Source organism: Meles meles, chromosome 3, assembly GCF_922984935.1.
Source record: "Meles meles chromosome 3, mMelMel3.1 paternal haplotype, whole genome shotgun sequence".
Classification (NCBI taxonomy): domain Eukaryota; kingdom Metazoa; phylum Chordata; class Mammalia; order Carnivora; family Mustelidae; genus Meles; species Meles meles.
In genome coordinates, this window is record NC_060068.1 from 115,230,788 (window position 1) to 115,253,807 (window position 23,020).

Sequence of the window (23,020 nt, forward strand, 5' to 3'; positions counted from 1 at the left end):
GAGTTTAGCAGTTTGAATAAAGTCTGTGATGTCAACGTCGTAAATCTGATCCTCATGTTGGATAGTTGGTTTTGTACACAGAAACATCTTACTTAACAGCCAGAGATCCCTTTCTTAAGCAGACCTCTTAACAGGCCAACAGCAGTCATTATCTTCATGGTAGTAATAATGATAAATGTCACATTTTGAACAACTGCTATGTGCTAGACACTATTATAGGCAATTGACATAAATTATTCATTTAATTGTAATGATAAAACATCCAAGGTAGATATTACATTTCTCACTTGATAGATGAGAAAATAAAAGTAGAGGGAAGAAAAAAAATACCTTTTTAAAGACTGCTTTGTCAGTAATTAGCTGACTTCAGAGCTGTCTGATTCTACCATGGGCTTCTAGCTATGACCTACTGTTACTATTTCATAAAATAGAATACATAACAGTATGACTCTTCTCCTGCTATGCCAAACATACAAACAAAAAGTCTAAGAGCATGTGTTCCTTATACAGGATCAGTATCATCATCTCTTCCATTAAGAATAACACATTTGGGGGTGCCTGTGTGGCTCAGTGGGTTAAAGCCTCTGCCTTCAGCTCAGGTTATGATCCCAGGGTCCTGGGGTCAAGCCCCACAAAGGGCTCTCTGCTCAGCAGGGATCCTGCTTCCTCCTCTCTCTCTGCCTGCCTCTCTGTCTACTTGTGATCTCTGTCAAAAAAAAAAAAAAAAAAAAAAAGAATAACACATTTGGGGGCTCCTGGGTGGCTCAGTGGGTTAAAGCCTCTGCCTTCAGCTCAGGTTATGATCCCAGGGTCCTGGGATCAAGCCCTACAAAGGGCTCTCTGGCCAGCAGGGAGCCTGCTTCCCTCTCTCTCTCTGCCTGCCTCTCTGCCTACTTGTGAGCTCTCTCTCTCTAATAAATAAATAAAATCTTTAAAAAAGAGTAACACGTTTTATGCCCAGTTTCTTCCTAATGTCTATGGTTAGCTATCTAGTTCCACAACCAGCCAAAAATACAATTTATCTTGAAAAATTCCTTTAAAAAACTTATCCTGCTGGGGCGCCTGGGTGGCTCAGTGGGTTGAGCCGCTGCCTTCGGCTCAGGTCATGATCTCGGGGTCCTGGGATCGAGTCCCGCATCGGGCTCTCTGCTCAGCAGGGAGCCTGCTTCCCTCTCTCTCTATCTGCTTGTGATCTCTCTCTGTTAAATAAATAAATAAAATCTTAAAAAAAAAACAACTTAACCTGCAGCTAGGCAAGTTGAAATGAAAGCCATGATAAATGCACTAGGAAAAAAAAAAAAAAAAACCTCCTCAAGTTTATTTTCTAGCTTCAACAAAAATGATTTCGCAAACTCTAAGTAGAGCATGGGGACAGAAAACACCCACGTGTCTGCACATGTGTTGCTCATACAATATATACAATGAGCATGGCCAACTGGACCAAAGAAGCCTTCAATTTCTTCAAGAAATTCTAGGAAGCCCATAAACTATAAGGATAAAACTGTCTCCAGAGAAACATTCTTATGTCACAAGTAGATGAAGCCCATGATATAATTAAGGACTTACACAGGTTTTTGTTTTTTAAACTCGCTAAAAAATAATGTTTCATTATTAATTATGTAAATAAATATTAATGGATCACACACTATGCTGGTCATTTGGAATACGGTGTTAAACAAAAGTAGTAATGAGATTTTTTCAGATTCATCTTTTTTATTATTTGACAGACACAGATCACAAGTAGGCAGAGGCAGGCAGAGAGAGAGAGGAAGAGAAGCAGGCTCCCCACCAAGCAGAGAGCCCGATGCGGGGCTCGATCCCAGGAACCTGGGATCATGACCTGAGCCGAAGGCAGAGGCTTTAACCCACTGAGCCACCCAGGCGCCCCTCAGATTCATCTTTTAAAGACTAGTGGGGAAAGAAAGATGAGGAAATGTAAACTTACAAATGTGATTAGAGCCTCTCTAGGTATGACACAAATATGGTATCATTAACCAAGTTGTTAGTGACGGCAGGTAGAGTTTGTCCAGTGCTCACTGAAGAAGTGCTATTTGAACTGAGATCTAAGTGATGTCTAGAAATGAGCCAGCAAAGCTAAGAGAAAGCTCACAGAAACTTATTTTTAAATGCAAGATGCCAGAGGGAGCATGGTGAGTTTGAACATCTATAAGAAATCTAGAAATGAAAGGAATGCTGGTGTGAGATGATGCTGGAAAGACAGGTAGGGACAACACCATGCAGGATCTTATGGTCCAAGCTAACAATTCTAGTCTCTTCCCTGAGAGTCACGTGAAACTAGCATAGAGTTGGAAGGGAAAAAGCAACATTATTAGTCTCCGATAATCCCAGTATCTTAGGCATCTCAGACATTTTCCAAATAATAGCTTCCATTAACATGAATTACCAATAGAAAATGAACAAATGAACCAAAGTGAAATCGAAGTGCAATAAAAACAAAGGTTTGAACTAGAAATCTGGGGGAAAATGTACCCACACAAATGCAGTCAGAACGAAAAGCATCACTAATTTTTAAACTGGCATTTCTGTTTTCTATGCTTAGTGGAAAAACAAAGTGTTACTACAACGAAATAAAGATGTTAGTTCTGAATGTATACCAGTAATCTTCAGTGAACTGTTTCCATGCATACTAAATAACCATGCAAGAATATTCTTTAAAAAATTCTTGTATCTTTAAAAAATCTTTATTCTTTCAGACTTCATTTGAACTTCTATACTGTAAGCCCCCCTCCGCTACAATCATCCTGTAAAGCTCATTATAATTGTACTTCTTACTTGAAAGTCTGAGAGGCTATTATGGCAAAGTATGACTTTTCTAAATGAGTTCTGGCAGATTTTGACTTGTAGGACCTGTCACATTTTTCACAGCTTTGGAGGTTGAGATTTTGATCTGCAATTTACCCTGGGCCTCAGTTATTTTTAGGCTTCACGATCTTCAAGCTCACTTATCTTTTATTCTGCTGGGACCCAGCAAAAGATTATATTCAACTTTAGAGGGCTGTGTCTACATTTTCTTTTCTGAAGGCCTCTTGTATCTAGAATGAACTCAGTTGTCTGAATTATTCAGACAAAAATGGATCACTCTTTGTATTCAAACTAAAACATTCTTTAGTCTTGGATTTTTTGATATTTGAAAGAATTTAAAATAGGAAAAACCAAGGAATATAATAGAAGCATACTAATAATGATGAAAATATAATCGTAAATACTAAAGATAGTTGAGAAGACGTCCAGGTAAGATGCTAATGTAAATGTTTGCTTACTCCCAGTGTTTTCTACTGGGTAGGTGTTTTCTACATAGAAAGCAAACCCATGGGTTGTTATATGTCAGTACAGCAAACCTATCACTTTTTGTTGTGGGTCAGTTTAAAACTCACACTACGTGGATCTTTCATGGTCATTTCATTCTCACATTCCTGGAGTATCAGTATTTTAAATAAGGATATAAGAGAGGAGAGGATGACTTCCCACTATTAATATATCTGGAAATTTATCCTACATTTTCTGACTCTCCCGGTTATAATTTCCATTATGCTACACTGCTACAGACTCGATTTCCAAAATTGTATTCCTTCAAATTGAATGAAAACATTAAGGAAAAACAAACAAAATTGAAAGCTGAAAACCTGAAGACTGATACTCTCAATATAGCTGCTCCAGGCTGTTACAAATCATTATTCTCTGTTAGACATCATGCTTCACATTGGAGAATAAGGTCTGAAGAAACCTGATAACATTAGCCAATGCAAATTAGATTATTCCCTTTCTGCTCCAATATAGTAAATGCATAACAGATGACTTCATATTTACATTAATGGGACACGGGCTTGTTAGACTCTGGCTCATGTCACATGTATCATATGTCATCACAGAAAAATCACTCAATCCCCATTACAAAAGTCTTCAATTAGGGAGTAAGAACTGTGATTTCTAAGTCAACTTCAGTGTAATCTCTTCGTTCCCAAAGACTGTTTGGATTAGTAATTCTGAAAAAATTAAAAAAAAATAATTACCTGCTCCTCTAGTATGATTAAAATCCCCTTTAATGATTTTGCATGATTTTCCATTGCCGTTGCACACACCGCAGTGATCTTCCCTGGCGAGAGAACCTAATAAACCATCGCAGCCAACTTTCTGTAAGAAGAGATTGACAGTAGACCATAAAGTGAGCTTTTTTCCCTCCTCCCTTTTTCTTTTTTTAATCACTAATTTAGAACAAACCTATTATCTCCAAACTAGACATATTGAATTGACAGACTAATAAAATGTCATAGTCTCTGGTGCAAACTAATAGAGCAAGCTCATGTCAAATGATGTCATCAATAAAGTGACCAATAGCAGGACAGTGATGAGGGTATTTTTCCCATATTAAGAATTAAATGGTATCCTAAAGCAATTTGGAAAAACATGATTGGGACAAATTCAATTTATATAAGACCCAAAGGAAATCACATTTCCATTAAATATAATATTATTAATCTACTTCATCCTACTTAACATAGAACAGATACACTTCATATGCGGAAGGCTTCACTTCTTAAGGTGGTTGCAAAGCAAAGTCTGATATTAAAAATCAACTTTGTGAAAATCAAACATGAATGTTTATTTTCACTACAATCCACGAATCAGCTTTTATCCCCAACTTCTTTGGCATCCAGCACATGAATGTGAGTAAGGCTGCTCACAACCCATGGCCTCGTGGCCGCTGTAAAAAAATATGAACAGTGAGGAAATACATTTTAATTTGCTTCCAAAAGAATTATGTTAATACGAATTTTCTGGGATAAAATCAGACTCTTTTCGAGTGAATAATGTTGGTCTCCCATTGATGTTCAGAAAATATGCTTATAATTTGCAAAGTTGTGCATACTCAAAGGTCAGATTTTAGTATGTCAGTATTGTCAGAACTAAATGGTATGATTATTCCATTACCCTTAATCAAGGAGTTGCAAGAGAGACTGATGATAACACCCTTTTGTAAGGTTACAGTTATTTTAGAGGAATTTTTAACATCTTAAATAAAACACGAACAAAAACAGGGTCTTTTTCTGTGGCTGGTGTTCACGTGGGGGAAGTAAGCAGATTATAAAATGCAGCTGCATAATGAATATTCTGAGAAAGCCAAAATCACATTAAACCTGCATAATAGAGCATCCTTTCCTTTGATCAAGGGGGATCTATCAGTGTCAAGAGGTGGACAAAGCAATGCATTAGTGGAGAAGTTTGATCTGCAAATCAAAGCTTATTCAGGGAGAAATAAAGAGAATGTCACAGATGAAAGAGGTGGCCACCATAGGAAATTCTCCAAACACAACAAAGGTACAGAAGAGCTCACTAAGCAGCAGCCATAAAAAGACCTGAAAAAAAAAAAATTCTTTCCTTTATGTACAATTGAGGAAAAATTTATGGTAGAGTGTAGAGTGGTTTTGAAATGTAAACCCAACTCTAAAGCTCTATCCCTAGCTTGTTTCTTGTCAAATACAACAAACTCAATAAACAGTAGTTAAGTGACTGAAAAAAATTAGTACCTACTAATTTATTAGTTATTTCCAACCCTTGTAACCAGGATATGACGAGTCTGTAAACCTACAATAAAAGCCAGGGATAGACATGATGTCATGGCTCAACAATCACACATTTTAAAAATAAGAATAAGAGATTTAAAAAAAATTTTGTAACTGATAGTTTCAAGTATCCATACTTATCACAACACACCCACATATCTCCAAAAGTTGAGGATGAATGACTTTGCAAAGGCAATGTCATTGCTCTGCTGGTGGCCCCCTTTAGTACCACTGTCATGCTGGAGATGGGCGGATAGCATGATAATACAGAGAAGGGCTTTTCCTATCCTTTTCCACAATAGAAATATCAGAAGCAAAATGGGTCACAAGGAGAAAACTATCTATTTTCAACTGTCCTCCTTCAGTTTTGGTGCTGTGTATTTTGTGTAGCCAAAGCTGAAAAATAGGAGCTTGCCAGAAAGAAAAAAAAAAAAAAAAGTGGCATGCTTTTAATTATATTGAAAGACTGCATGTAGCATTTTAGTTAAAAAGCCAGAATCTTGAAGTATTCCAATTCTGTCAGAAGGTACAATCCCTTTCAAGGAACTTTAATTATAACCATCAGATTCACTGAGCGCTTACACAGAATTTTGTTGTTGTTGTATTCAGGGACTCTGTAAAAGATCTGCCTTACAAAACACCGTGAAGTGAAAATAACAGCAAGTTAGGCTATTGCATGTGGCATATACAGTTAAAGAAACACATTTTTTGGAAGAATAAATTCATTGAAGACATGCACTAACCTGAGAGATTAACAATAACGATGAAATAAAGTTAAAAGATTTACTTGTACAACATACAGGTTGAAAACAAAATGTATATAGGTAAATCCTTGCAATGACTTTTTTTTAACAGGAAAATGAAAAATTACATTTCAGGTTACTGACAAGGCTGTTAACAAATTAAGGAAATTAAAATGTAATTATAAGACTGTTTCTTATGCCAATGGTATTACATGATTCTGTGCTTTAAACTCTACAGCATGCTGGCAAAATATAAAATCTTAGATCTGGGAAAGCATTTAAGTTTCATATTGTTTCCAAGTTTATACCCAGAATTCCACAGGTCTCTCTTGGAATGTAGGTTGATCCACCCATACCTTGAAATTGTTTTCAAATTTTGGTGCACACCTGCATGAGCACATGTGTGCGTGTCTGTGCACGTAGATGTACAGACGTGCATTTTTCTGGGAAGGAAACTTTTCATCAAATTCTCAAAGGAGCATAATGTACAAAAAAGTCAATGACCATTGATCTAACAACTTCATTTGATGGACTAGTTAATATGCGCATACATAGTTTAGGTGATTTTCACAAGAATATAGTTTCTTACTGGCTGTCATGGATTCAGCGCTGTGCCACTCAGATACCTCTTTTATTATAACTAAGGAATTTACTTCCTTCCCATGCCTACCCAATTTATCAGTTGATGGCTCTCCTTTTGTAGAAACTGCCTAGCCTGAAGAAAACTACCTTTCCTAAGGTCCCTTTCCTGAGGTGTACTCTGCAGCCAGACACTTGTAGATGTTTGGGGTAAAAAGGCCTGTGTTGGACAATTCTAAAGAGCCATCCCAACTTCAGTGCTCCTCACAGGGTCGGCTGAGGTCCTGTTGTGACAGTACCATAGCCCCCTTTCTCCCTGTGCCCAACTCTTGTCTTCTTCCCTTCTCAACATGGATGTTGAACATGAAGACACTTGGCCTTAATCTTTCTGCCTATTAATCTCCCAGGGGAAGCGAACTTGAGATAGTGGGAGAATTATAAATAGTGACTTCAAAGTTCTAGCTTTTGATCTTCCCACTATGCTGTCCATACTTGCTCTCCTTTTCTAAAGATAAATGAAGAAACGTGCATAAATGCATGTAGTAAATAGAGTTCATTTTTAAAAAAGAAAGATAAGAGCAAATGAAGTATTTAAGCATTAGAAGAACAGATCAGTTGGTTCTAACATGTTGAAAATACCATAATATTAAGTGAGTAGAAGGACTGATTTTATAGGTTTTTGCCACATGGCTCAGCTGTGGACACAAGATTTGGAGAACGGGAGCACTTGAATTTTGGGTCTGGAATATTTTGACAGAAAATGCCATTTTGATGTGTAATATGTACATTACAGAATAAAAATCTCAAGTTCTTTGAGCTAATCATGGATTTTATAGATTATCTAGTCCAAACCCTTCATTAGACACATGAAGAAAGGGAATTTCAAAGCAGATCAGATTTGCTCAAGATGATAGTTGAGTCAGGACTCCATCCGCAGCTTTTGAATCTTGGTGCAGAGCTTTTACCATCCTGTGAAGCCGCTCAAAGCCTCCCTCAGCACATACGGTCTCCCTTCTGGAGTGTCTTACCTGACACCTGCCGTTTGCACAGACATCTAATCCCTGATAGCCACATGAAGTTCCATCCATCACTTTTTCTGACAGAAGTACAGGCTGTTCTTTCCCAACAGGAGAGCAAAACAAGGCACATGGTTTTTCTACACACAGAGTGGATTAAAAAAAATGAGCAAATTTACTCCACAAATATTTTAATCTTGTAAGCTTTATTTTTCAGGACAGTTGTTGAGTAAAAAATATAGTTGATGTGAATTGAATAATGTAACTCTAGAGTAGTTATTATGAGTAGTAAATGAGAAGATGCCTGGGGAAAAAAATAGATGTCCAATGAATATTTATCTCCTTCAGAAATACATCTTCAGATTATTTTCAAAATGTATCAATTATTTTTTTCTGGCACCAAATCTCTACCACAGACAAACCAATGATTCTTGCCCCCAAATATTTTGCACACCACCATTTCTTGCTCGTATCTTTGGGAATGAACTGCCCTTTATTTAAGTACATCGGAGAATTCCGGCTATTTCAGATTTACTTCGTTCATGAAAACTTTATTGATGTGTTACTTCTAAATTCCCATACACACATTTGTGATCCGAAGCATTTGGCATTTTCTAATTGAATGATTACTAAATGGAGAAAGAAGAATTTCTAAGACGAACAATTCTCTCAAGATCTTCCATTACAAGGATGTAGAAACGCAACACAATCCCACGAGAACATCCAGTGGAGCTCACAATTGCTGAAGGGCTAGCTAGGGCTCAACTCCCTCCATTTCCTCCTCGGAAAGCATGCCAGTCTATGTGATATCTAGGGGAGGAACACCACTCTGGGTGGAGAGTTTCTGAATGGCTGGCAGTCTTCTTCAGTGCTTCATTAAGCAATAAGCTAGGATGGGTAGAGTTAAAACGCTTAACTATCAGGCTCAGTCAAGAGTGGCAAAATACTTTTAAAGGGCTGTTTCTATTTCTAAGCATCCTACAGAAGAACTGTAGTATTTGGTAAGACCAGTAGGAGAATTATCCAAATCTGAAACTTCAGAGCAATTTCCATGCTACATTACTACTCTGTTGGCTTGATACCAGTCAGGCCCTTTACTGTTTATTAAACTCATATAAATAGAATGGAAAATAGTTTACAGTCTTTGACACTGATCTTCGCTTATGTCTTCAGTAAAGTTCCACGTATGCTGATGGGATTATATAAATACCAAATAACAGCCAGAGGCATGGAACAGGGTATCACTTTGCAAAGAGAAGACAGACAGTTAAATGAGCCTTCAGAATTGAACATTTCAAACAGTTTTCACATGTGGCTTCTGAATACTGCTCTGAACAATTCTGGGGAGTTGGAACATGGCCTTCAATGTGCATGGTTTTGAAATTTTCCTTTAAGATGCCATTATAAGCCGCAATAAAGCATTTCAGTATGCTCTCACACCTCAAAGTAGGTTATGTTTATTCAATGACTACTTACTATGTCATATCTTTGGACTTAAAAACAGCTGCTATAATTGCAACACTTTAAAAGTGGTTATATATGTGTGTGTGTGTGTGTGTGTATTATTATGCATATGTATATATATATGTACTTCTTTTCTGGAGTTTTCACGGAAGAAAGGAGCAAACCAGAGAGAAGAATAATGTGGAAAGGAGCTCATCTAGAAAATTCCATTCATATTCCACATAAGAATTCAGATAAAAATCTTCCTATTTCTCCTTTTACAACATATTGTCAATTCACTGTGCTTTACAGATGACATAAACATTTGATCCTAATCTTCCTTCCTGGAGTATACCCTTGAGATTGTGACATTAGAGTGATCCATGTAACATGCCAGTACTCACTTGGCAGTCAGGCTTTGTCTTGATTTAAGAGACCAACCCTTTCCAAGATATGCATTAAACATGGATTTCGGCCAAATCTCAGCACAGTGTATGTAAAATACCTGAATGTTAAAGCCATGCCTCTTTTATTTGTCCCCTAAAAATAACTGTTCACTATAGCACTGATACCCTGTATTTAATTTTCCTAGCCACAGATTCATGTATTACATAAGAAGAACAGAAATAGCCCCTTGCAGTTTAAGGTGTCATACGCTGTGTTTTTAAAAGAATCATATATTTCACTTTCTTCCATAGTGCCATGTAACACACAAAGACTACTGTTGTGTATTTTATTTATCATACAGACTGATATGTTTGATGGATATGTGTTGCGAAATTATAAAGAAGATTAGCCTACTAATTATATAAATATTTATTATGGATCATTCTGATGATAAACATGACTTTAGAAGAGGTTTTAACATTTAAATAGGCCACCATCCAAACCTGATTTTTTTTTTTTTTTTTAATTTGGAGGGCACCTGTTTCCTTTCTCTTACCTCACTTCTGAATGAACAGGTTTCAAATAACTTTAATAGTATCAAACTGCACAGCCAGTTAGAGGTAGAGATAGGATCACTTCTCAGAGGATCAGATAATGATTTTCATTGTTTGAGCAGTCATATTATTTCTACAACAAAAATTTATACAACAAATACATGCAACAAATATTTGTCAGAAGCTTAATATCTGCAGTCTGTCCACTAAACACCGATAACAGAACACAGAAACATTAAAACCTGCTGTAATAGGGTGCTTGGGGGGGCTTAGAATAAGCACATACTCAATTTGGAGGATCGGGGGATTCTTTTTTCCTAGAGATACTAGGAAACTTGACACAAACTGAGTAAAAAAAAAAAAAAATCAAAAGACATTTTTTCTGATAAATAAATGGGGTGAGAGCAAGAGAGAGAACAAAACTCGAGAAATAAAAGGTATTATGCCAAGAAACTAGCACGTTTACAGGCCCAGATCTAAGAGAGCATGATGTATATGAGAGATGGAATGGAAGTTGGCCTGTGTGTGCTAGAGAACACAGAAGGGATTGATGGAGATGAGGTGAGAGAAGCTAAAGGGGCAGGCCACACAAACAGCCTTAGAAACCAGGCAGTGATGTTTGAGATTGGTTCTGAGAGCAGTGGCTCATGGAAGGGTATTATTTGGCATAGTAGCTGACAGATCCAACCTTTAAAAGGCAAGTCTGGCCAAATTGAGGAGCAGGGGCTGGAGAAGACTGGTCAGAGAGAGACAAGGAAGCTGTTTGAGAATCCAGGTTCAAGAGAGTGCAATCATGAGCCAACATGCTGGGAGGAGAAAGTTTTGGACTAATAGGGCTTGCTATTTGATTCCAGATGAATGGAGACTGAAGATGAATGATACTGGCTAATTGGGAATGAAGTTGATCATGATGCCATTCTGTTGTGAGAGAGCATGAGAGAAGCAGATGGTAGGACCAAGAGAGAAGGAAAGGGATGTGTTGAGTCATAAATAATGAGATGTTGAGTAGAGATGTCCATGTAACAGAAGGGTAAGTGATGAAGGGGCTCATGATGGAGAGATCTGGGTTGGAGATAAATACCAGTGTTCCTTCACCATATAGATGATAAATAAAACCTAGTGAACAAAGTAATATTATCCCAAGGAGAATGTTTAGTGAGAAGAGGGGCCAAGACAGATCAGTAGAAAATACCTGTAAGGCACATCATTCATTCACCTAGTTTATTAAGTGCCTACTCCATTCAGGTACCTGTGTACAGGTACACAATGCTACACACACAGCAGCGCAAAAATAGGATAATCCCCGCTCTTCCAACAATTATGGGAGGCATGTAATAAATAAAAGTAAAAGTATTATGGCAGATGGTGGTGAGTTCTGTGAAAAAAGAATGAAGCAGGGAAAGAAAAGGCACTGAGTTACTATTTAACAAAAGACCTAAAGGAGGTGAGAGAATGAAGGCTATGGATATCTGAAGACAGTGTTACAGCAAGGAAAGGAAGAGCTTCCAAGACACTAGGACTTATTCTAGGAAGAGCAAGGGAGCCAATGTGGCTGAAAGGGTGATGGGGAATAGTAGAGATGAAACTGAGAGTAGGAAGAAGGCAGGTGGCAGAGCTCCTTAAGGTCTTCCCCTTAGAAGGAAAGAATATGGACTTTCAGTGAATTGGGAAGGTACTAGAGGCTTTCGAATGGAAGAGTAACAGGACATGACTGACAATTTAAATGTATCACTCTGGCTGTTGAGACTTAAGGAGAACACAGGCATAAAGACCAGTTAGACAGCTTGTTGCAATCCCTGGGGCAGAGACGGTGGCTTGCACCAGGGAAGGAGTCCTGACAATATTGGGAAATGATCAGACTCTGCATGCACTTCAAAGGTAAGTTCCCATCCATTAAAAAAGAATGAAATCTTGCCATTTGCATCAATATGGATGAATCTAGAGTATAATGCTAAGTGTAATAAGTCACAAAAAGGGAAATTCTATACGATTCACTCAAATACGGATTTTGTTTAAGAAACAAAACAAATTAACAAAGAAAAAAAAGAGACAAACCAAAAAACAGACTCTTAACTCTAGAGAACAAACTGATGGTTACTAGAGGAGAGGTGGATGAGAGGTTGGGGGAAACAGGTGAAGGAGATTAAGAGTACACTTGACTTGATGAGCGCTGAGTCACGGATGGAAATGCTGAATCAGAGTATCATACACCCGAAACTAACATAACACTGTGTGTTAATTACCCTGGAATTAAAAAAGATAAGACTAGTGTCACCTTACTGATATTTTGAATGTATAGTAAAAGAAAAGAAAAAATGGCAACTCTAAGCATCTGGAAAGAGGAAAGTACCATTTATTAAGAGAATAGTGTGAACAGAGGATGGTGCTACCATGTCCTCTCAGCTTAGGAAAAAGTATGTTTGGAGGCCATCAAGGGGAAGAAATCATGGCATGTTTGAGGCAGTTAAACAAGACCAAGATATGGAGTGCAAACTGAGAGGGAAATAAGGTTCTAGAGGAGACATGGGGTATGGGAAGGGAGATTACCTCCTCATTCTCTCACAGTCAAACACTACTTATCTATAGTGGAGGAATTGGCCTTGTTATTTGGCCATTGCCATTAGTGCTTGTGTTCTCAGAAGTTTCCATGGAGAGAAGGGTTCTGTCAGTTAGGTGCACTGAAATCCATCAACAATTGAATTTAGGCTGTGGATAGGCATGGTGTTGAAATGAAGGAAAAGCACAGCCCAAACTGGCTAAGGGGAGAAATAAGGACAGAGGAGAAAATGGGGGCATGATGGTCAGGTAAGTCAGAGAATTCATCACCATGTTTGGTAACTGCAGCTCAAACTTGTAACTTACTGGCAGGAAATATCTTAAGTAAAGAAGTTATTGGGGCACCTGGGTGGCTCAGTGGGTTAAAGCCGCTGCCTTCAGCTCAGGTTGTGATCCCAGGGTCCTGGGATCGAGCCCCGCATCGGGCTCTCTGCTCAGCAGGAAGCCTGCTTCCTTTCCTCTCTCTCTGGCTGCCTCTCTGCCTACTTGTGATCTCTGTCTATCAAATAAATAAAATCTTAAAAAAAATTATTAAGTTATTTGTAAATAATTCTCTTTTTTTAAAGATTTATTTATTTACTAGAGAGAACATAAGCAGGAGAGGCAGAGAAAATCTTAAACAGATTCCCTGCTGAGCATCGAGTCTGATTCTGGACTATGACCTGAGCTGAAACTAAGAGTCAGGTGCTTAACTGACTGAAGCACAAAAATGACCCCCACCCCCCAACTAATTCTTTTTTTTTTTTTTAATATTTTATTTATTTGACAGAGAGAAATCACAACTAGGCAGAGAGAGAGGAGGAAGCAGGCTCCCCGCGGAGCAGAGAGCCGGATGTGGGGCTCGATCCCAGGACCCTGGGATCATGACCTGAGCCGAAGGCAGAGGCTTTAACCCACTGAGCCACCCAGGCGCCCCCCCCAACTAATTCTTAAATAATAAAGCAGCATATAGTTTTCTTAACATTCTTATTCTGAAATAATTAAAGATTTATAGGAAGCTGCAAAAATACTACAGAGATCTCATGTGCCTTATCCCCAGTTTACCTCAGTGGTTACACTTTGGTAACTACAGTACAATAGCAGACCTAGGAAATAGACACTGATACAGGTATGTGTATACCCCTGTGCCATTTTATCACATGTGTAAATTTCACAACCACCAGCACAATCAATATATTTAAGTATTTTATCAGCACAAAGTTCTGTCTTATGCTACCCCTTTATACTAACACCCATCCTTTTCCCCACCACCATCCCTGACTATTGGCAACCTTTATTCTGTTTAACATCTCTACATTTTGTCATATATATATAATCATAGATTATATTATATACATTTTATATATATATATATGTTACAAGTTATATAAGTAGAAGCGCAGAATATTTGATGTTTTGAGATCTGTTGTTCTCACTCAGCATAAAGCTCTGAAATCCACTAAGTTGCTACACAAATCAAGAGTTTGTTCCTTTTATTGCTACATAATATCCCAGGGTATGGATGTACCTCAGTGTGTCTGACTGTTACGTACTCAGAACTTTTTTGGTTGCTTCCATTTTTTGGGCTATTGAAAATGAAGCTGCTATGAACATTCTTGCATGGGATTTTTTAACAGTTGTAAATTTTCACTTCACTGGGGAAAATGCCCAAGAGTGTTTTTTCTAAATTGTATGAAAAATGTATGTTGAGTTATTTAAGAAACTACCAAGCTATTTTTCAGAGTGGCTCTACCATTTACATTTACATTTACCATTTACATTTACATTCCAGTCAGCAACATAGGAGATCCAGTTTCTCCTCATCCTCAGCAGCATTTCCTACTGTTACTTTTAAAAAAATTTTAGTTCATCTAATTGGTGTGTAATAATACACTCTGCATTTAAAAAAATATACTTGGAGTCAGTGCCTGTGACTATTATAGATCATTAAGGGATAAAAAAGAGAGCTCTGAAATATTTAGAATATATATTTAGAATATAATCTGTATCATCTGTTAAATAACATTATTACTACTGTTAAATACTTTGCAAATTTAGAAATCTACTTCATTAAGATGGTGGTGACAATGAATCATGGAACACTGCATCAAAAACTAATGAGGTACTGTATGACGACCAACATAACACAATAAAAATAAATAAACAAACAAAAAAAGATGGTGGCGATGTGAGTCATACCTTCATCTATGACAGCTTGCCACTGAAGAACATGCCTTGGGTATGAAGTTCTAACACTATAGGCCTGACATTGCCAGTCTCTGAATCCAGGCAAACCTGCAGGACAAGGTGGATTCTCACATATTCTGTATTGTTTTCTGGGACCATTACAATCCCTTGCTTCAGAGCCTAGCCTAGAAAAGATAGTACAAATAGTCAATTTTATCTTATTTTAATGTTAATTACTCATTTTAAAAAATTAAAAGGCATTAAATTAAAAAGGTATAATCCTTTATATTAAATCTATTTTGGAAAATGTGGACACGTTAAATGATTGCTAATGGTGGGAAATCTATATGCTTATTAAAAACCATATAAATATATATATATTTTTTTTCTCCCTATCCTTAATCAAGTTAATTTCTAAAACACATGATAAATAAAAGCCAACCTGCCATAGAAATGGAAGAGTAAAGGGCAGAGGCTGGGGGCCAAATGGAAAGCCTGTGATTCCTGTGATGGAGTTGGTTCTAATGTTTTCACACCCTTTCTTTAAAATTGCTTTTGAAGAATCGGGCCACTGAGCCCACACCAAGAGTAAAAGCATAGAGCTGAAATGATTTTCTCATGTGCTTTCCTGGGATCACTCTAGCAAGCATGGGGTGAGTGAGCGGACCCTGAAATGCTCCCTATCTGCATACATGCTAGCACGTCTTCATTCCTCAAGACTACTGGCTTATATTGACATTGGTTTTGTTCTCCTTCCCTCCCTTCCTGAAGTCCTATTCACCTTTCTGCCTTCTCACAGTTTCCTTAATTGCGGACTCACTTCATCTAATGCATGTCTCCCTGCTCATTTGAACGCACCGGTTTCTTCAATTTACTCAAGAAACCACCCCATGCAACATTTAATTCTTTGTTCTGAGAGGGGTTGGTCTCATTTTCCTCTTGGGGGATTTTATATCATTTAAACAATTTGAGGGATTTTTCTGTTACCCAACATGGGGTAGGGATTTGAGGGAATTCTTCTGCCTTCCAACACTGTTTATCAGTAAAACCTTTGCCTTTGGAAATTGAGGAAAAAAATGCCCTCCCCCAATCCAGGAGCTTTGCGTTTACCCAGGACATTTGCGCTCTCGACTGCTGATCCCAGAACTGCAGGTTCGGCTACAGGGGCTCCACTCGCTCCACTCTCCGGCCACATGTCCAGGTGCCAAGGTCCTGCTGGTACATTCTCCAGCCTTACACCACTATTCCAAAAGTTATGTCTTAGGTGAACAAATCAGGGCACAACGGAAAATCATTCACTGGCCTACAGAGTCACTGGAATTGTGATTAAATCACACCTACTAGAGACCCACACATATGAACTGAAAAAGACCAAACCCAAGTTGGCACTTGCTTCTTGTTATAGCAGTAGAATGGTCCGTTCTCCCAGTTCTCACGTCAGATCACACGGTCTTGTTATGAAAACAGCGCACATATATTCACACTACAGCTCTGGGAATTCAGTATGTATGACAGAGTTAGGGTAAAGAGGGAAGTTGGGGCGGCACAGCCATGAAAGGAAAACTAACACAGTCTGAGAAATGTTAACAGTTTAAAATGGACACATGACAGAAGCACAGAGTCCTACGTCAGAACGAAGAATAAAACCTAAATGTTCTTGCATAACTGGAGTGAAGGAGACAATTTTAGCAAACTTAGTGACTGCGATTTGAAAGGTTGGTGGTTTTCTTTCCTTGTAATTAAAAAAAAAAAAACAAAAACCCTGATTTAATCTCAACACTTCTCTTCATGACTTCTTTCTTTTTTCTGAAAAAGTTCCCATCAAACATAAACGTTAACATTACAGCAAGTTTTTGATAGAAAGCAGTTTACTTAAAAGACTTAGGCAGGGGCGCCTGGGTGGCTCAGTGGGTTACGCCGCTGCCTTCGGCTCAGGTCATGATCTCAGGGTCCTGGGATTGAGTCCCGCATCGGGCTCTCTGCTCAGCAGGGAGCCTGCTTCCCTCTCTCTCTCTGCCTGCCTCTCTATCTACTTGTGATCTCTCTCTGTCAAATAAATAAATAAAATATTTAAAAAAAAAGACTTAGGCAGTTGGGTTCTTTGAAATTTCATCATTTCCTTCCAGTTATTCTGCAACTTGTTTTCTATCAATTAACTGAGAAAAATAATCATGAAAGAAGAGAAAGGACTGTACTCATTCTTTTGTTTATATTTTTATCCACTTCAAAGGCAGCCAAAAAGGCAGTTTCTGTGGCCACCCAGGAATGGGTGCCCAACTTGGAAGACTTGGATTTCTCCTTATTTCGGAAAAATCAGATACATCAGGATCACGGCAAACATGTTAAAAGTAAAATTAACTGAACAAAATTATGTTGAGAATAACAAGAAAGTATTTGCAAAATTCATATTCATGACTGTATCATGATGGAGTTGAGCAAGCTGATCCTTCCAGACCTAAACAATTTTCTACACTTAAGAGCAACATGACTTATTAGGGATTTTGCAGAAATTACAGAATCACTCTAATCTTCACATTTCCCATTTCAAAATGTGAATGATAATCATATTTACCTAATGGACTTTGCAGGAGTAGAATGAAGCACTAAGCCCAATACGTAGCCCATACTTAATAAAAGTTAACAATAATTAATGATGATAATGATAAATTGTATGTACTATTATATTAATATCATTAATACGTTTCTAGAAGTCTAATCAAAATTCTATTCATCCTGATCTTAACTGTTCTATATTTCTTTAGAATTTATTTTGAGATGGTTATTAAATTATTTGAGATGGTTATTAAAGAAAGAATTTAGGAAAAAAAAAAAACTATGCTACATGGTTTTGTGTAGCCCAGTTAATGCTTTTCTAGGCAATAAAATAATTAGTTCCTGCAGATTTTTTTCTATAATGTTAAACTTGAAATTCAACCTCTTTTAGATACAAGAAGCTTAAATCAATGCTTGAAAAAAATCTCAACAACTCAGAATGTATCGATAGCACATTACATTGAGATTTTGTATGAAGATTGTCATTAAATTGCAGTTTTGTGTGAAGATTCAGTCTGAAAACTGCAGAAGGGGGGAAACATGTCCTTTTAAGTAGTTTACTGGCTTTAAGGATAACAATCTAATGCCATTCATGAAAAAAAATCCAACATGAAAGCTGTCAAACTTCAGTGGGTCAAATTGTTTTGGCCTATTTAAATGATGTTTGTGCTTCCCATGGTGTGTATCATAGCTCCTTGCTCATTTAGCAGCAAGCTGTCATTGAAAGGCTGGGCAATCATTCCCAGCAGACTAAAAATATGCTGTGAAAGACCAGTATCTGGACTTGTACATCATTTAAACCAGAGCACATTGGGCAGATGAAGAGAAATGGAAACAGATATAGAAGCCAAATTTGCATACACAAATCAGTGAAGTTTAAAGAAAGCATAGTACAGTATTTAAAGTCATCACTTTGCAGAGAACCAGATCTCTGGATGAAACCATGGAGAACCTGTCTTTGTGTCTTGTAGGTGGTGTTATACTTCAACACTGAAAGAAGTGTTAAATGTTTTGTTTAAACGATCATACAATTTATTCCACTTGGTTTTTGTTTAAATTATCATATAATATATTCCATTTGGTTTATATATAAAATGACCCTAATGATGATTTTCATATGTTTTCTGGCAGCATATTTTTCTTCATTCGTATTTTTAGCCTCAAGAAATATTATACCTGGTTAAAAAAATATAAAATTTGTCATATCTACTAATTCAGTCTGATTTATGAAAATGCTAATGAAATACAAAAATATAGATTATTTCTGAGACAGTACATGACATAAAAAATTGACTCCATTTCCATTCTATCAAATTTCTAGGTGGACATGTCTGGGAAGTTCATAAAAACATAAGATTGGAAGAAGTCTCTGAAGATGACCAGGGGAACATCATTGTCCAATCAAATCTTCTTATAAATACATTGTTGGATGAGAGAAGAGAAAGACAGAGGCAATAAAATCTACATATACAAATGTGTTAGTATAAGGATATTACAGTTGTTATATTTTTAATAAAGAATTACAATGGTAAATTTTAAGAATCTCAATTTAGGGAAGTAAATAAAATATATTATGTAGAATTCTTTGAAACAGGCTAAAACTTTACTAAATTTGCATTTAACTCTCCTTTCCTCTCCCCCAATTCCTAGCAAGTATTGTCCATTGAAAAAAACGTACATTTCTTGTTTTTTTTACTAAGTCATTTACCAACTCTTTAGCATCTGTTGAATGTAAATGTAAACACAGATGATAGTATTATAAAGAGAAGAGAAGAAAGAAAAAGGTTGCTTTTAATTTGGAAAACCCTATGCAGAAATTGTAAATAAATCCCCATCTTTATAATTATTTTGAATCACAAAATTCTGTAGGCACCTTCTCAGACTTAATTATACACTGTTAGATGAACTAGCTATACAGCTGGATTAACATCATGATACACTATAAAAAATTACACGATTACAAAATTTTATAACAAACTATTAAAAAATTCCCAGTTTTGTTTCTTGGTTTGCAATGGGCCAGGCTAGCAGTGTTTTGTGTGAGGTTGAAAGCGTTCAGATATTTTAACACTACAGCACTCCTCGGCAGAGTGTTGGAAGCTATTTTCGTGATGGCTTCTACAACAGCTGGAACAAATGGATATTTGAAGAAGCCCATATGGCCTGAGGAACTGAGAAGTCCATTAGTTATTTCAATACACAAAGCAATACAGAACCACTAAAAGAATACTGTTAGCACAATTAAAGGGAAATAAAAACATTTTACTTTTGATGAGCAATTGCAATTTTGATGGCTTCAAGAATAAGTTTATTTTAGAGACCTTCAAGAATGGAAATCATTTTCATAAATATCAGATGGAAAAAGTAATAGCAGGAAAATATTGAGGACATCAGTTTGTAAAAATGAAGGGATTTTATATTGTTAAAGAACTAAGTAAGATGAATGGGCTGTGTGATGTTTGAAGAAATACCGCTGAATAGTTGGTTATCTTTGTTTATTATGGTTTTCATGTTTCAGGAACAATAAAAATTATAGTTGGTGGAGAGTTTTATGATTCCAGCAATAAATTACTCAACATGATACTCTGAGGCTTGCCCAATATGCACACATTATTGTACTTTTGTGTATAATCAAAAAATAAATAAAAAAAACCAACTCAGATTCTGACTCTCCATATAAACTCACAGAAAAACATCTGGCATAGTCCATAAACAACTGGCTGATAATTCAGAGAAATTCCCTTTCAAGGAAGCATTTTTCTGTTGATTGTGTCTAATGATAAAACATTTCTAGTCTTAAAAGACATTTTGTACTTAAACAGTTTGTATATTTTTTCTTTTGTAATTAAAGAAATCACAGAAGTAATAAATGACTACATGATTATGTCAAACAATCCAAAAGTGTCTGGGAAAATAATTTTATTTTCTTTCAGCTACCCCTGCTTTCAGCCATCAATTCCACTTCCCTCTCAAGAGCTAACTGCTAATTATAGCTTAGAGTTTATATTTTCAAACCATTTTCTATTAGTTTAGGAATGTATAAAATGTACATGTGTATTCATATCCAGTTTTTTTGGTAAATATCAAAGGGTATCATAAAGTATTATTTTTCTTGAGGTGCCTAAGTATTAACCATCATGTCTTTTTGTTTTTCCAGTTTGTATGTATTTATCTACCTCATTCTTTTAACAGCTACATTGTAACCATTCCTCACATCATGAATATTTTCATTGTTTCTCATGCTTCATCATTGCAAACTGCAAGCTTGTATAAGTATTTGTGTGCCTCTGTGTGTGTGTATGTGTGTGTGTGTGTTTATATGCACACATGTCTATTTTTGTGAAACACATGTATTTCCTTTGAACAAAATTCTAGCAGTGGAATTGCTGAAATTCCATTATGTCCATTTTTAAAAATGTGTTTTTAAGCTAGCATTCAATATAACTTCATTGTTTTCATTAAGTAATTCACTCCAAGTAAGCTTTATATTGCTGTTTCTTTTTAAATGAAATAAACATGTCTGTTCTTCAGAGGCAAGGTTTCTGATCTTATATCTAATGAGTAAAGTGATTAACCATTCCGTTTTCTCTTTATAGAATAAAAATTAGAAAGTAATGTAAGCTATTGAACTGTTATCTTTTGATTAAGTTGACTATCACTATATATTTAGATGAGATCTACCTCTTTCATAGTCTTCAAAAGAAAATTATTTTTCAACAGCAATAATTTTGATATGAAAATCAAAAGAAAATTTTTTCAACAGCAATTACTTTATTATGAAAATGTATACTAATAAATTTTCCTGAAACTCTATTAAACACATTAAATTAAATATTTACTGACCTTCAAAATGTCAATTAGAATATTTTATATATGATGCTTGAAATGACAAGGAAAAATTATACTCATTGTCTTTTCTGAGACAATGCTTTATAACTGAAAGGATTCATCAGCTCTGGAAGTTTGACATTATGCTATTATTTGTGATTATTTACCTATGTTTAACTTAAATAGTAAAAATAAATTCATTTTTTGGTTAAAGTGATACATACATCTTTCAGTCTTCTCATAATCAACAATAATAAAAAATACCTGCATTTATGTTAACAAAACAACCATAGCTTTGGTACAATATGAAAGTTAAAATTGAAAATGAATGAAATACTGAAAAAATTTTTCATATAATTACTGGAGGTATTCCACTGGTATTAAGATGGATACATAGTTAACTGGCAGAAGAAGGTGTGAGTTTCTGGAATTTCATTCCATGTTCTTTTTTTTTTTTTCCTTTTCACCAAAATTCACTGTTTATGCACCACACCTAGTGCTCCATGAAATACATGCCCTCCATAATACCTGCCACCAGGCTCACCCAACTCCCATCCCCCTCCCCTCCAAAATCCCATTTGTTTCTCAGAGTCCACAGTCTCTCATGTTTTGTGTCCCCCTCTGATTTCCCCTAACTCACTTCTCGTCTCCATCTCCCCATGTCCTCCATGTTATTCCTTATGCTCCACAAGTAAGTGAAACCATATGATAATTGACTCTCTCATTCCATGTTCTTAATTAACTTAGACTTCAAATGACTTACCTTACCAGCGTCACAATCAGTTCCATCCATTGGTGGATCTAGCTTCGTTCTGCATTCTTTCTCACCTTCTACCTTGCACCATAACCCTGTGCAAATAACATGCTGAAAACAAGCCCATAATAAATAATAAGGAGGAGGTACCATATTTTTGGGGTGAAGTCAATAATTTTTGAGAAAGCTATCTTGATAGAACAGAAATTGTTTGAAGAACAATATGTTTTAGGTAATAAAAGATATAAACATATCACTAAAATAACATATGGCTTATGTATAGTGATTAGAATATTGATACATTAAAAACAGAAAATCTGTTTAATACATTTAAATATCTGTACATTTCTTAAATAAAACATATGTGATTCCTACTAAGATTATGTAGCTACAACAGAGAAGTGTAGGCTAAAAACCATTATTTGTATCATTCCATGAATCAGGCTGGAAGAATAAAAGTGATGGGTTTGTGATATGAATTTAGTGCCTGCTGTCCTAAAGCCTGTCCTCACTTAACGCTCTGCTTTACATTAAAAGGCCATGGTTAGTATTCCATTATTTCACCAAATAGCCTTGGCCTATGACGCAACACAGACTATGAATGGGTATGTTTCTGGTATCAGTCATTTTTACCTCAGTCTGAACGAGTTTCAGGTCTCCAGGATACAAGGAACTGTTTCTAGGGAAAAGTTTGAGGGAATAGCAAAAATCCTGGGATAAGGCAGAAAAGACAGAGTCACTGTGAAGGAAGAGAACTCAAAAAAGGCAGGAAGGAAGCCTGTCAGAAACCCAAGCCCCTGCTCTAGGGGCCATCATCACAGACAGAATGAGGTACACAGAACACATTTGCATTTCATAG

At 36.5% G+C, this 23,020-nt stretch overlaps 1 protein-coding gene across 1 annotated transcript in view; it reads right to left on the reverse strand.

Moving 5' to 3' along the window:
* Positions 1 to 23,020, reverse strand: part of ADAMTS19 (ADAM metallopeptidase with thrombospondin type 1 motif 19) — a 261,766-nt gene that overhangs the window by 75,985 nt on the left and 162,761 nt on the right. The window contains exons 11-15 of the mRNA XM_045998860.1: positions 22,171 to 22,272; positions 16,137 to 16,267; positions 15,039 to 15,211; positions 7,933 to 8,060; positions 4,032 to 4,152 (exon numbers count right to left, since the gene is read on the reverse strand). Of these exons, the coding sequence (XP_045854816.1) occupies positions 4,032 to 4,152; positions 7,933 to 8,060; positions 15,039 to 15,211; positions 16,137 to 16,267; positions 22,171 to 22,272 (655 nt within the window). The remainder of the gene's footprint in view (positions 1 to 4,031; positions 4,153 to 7,932; positions 8,061 to 15,038; positions 15,212 to 16,136; positions 16,268 to 22,170; positions 22,273 to 23,020) is intronic.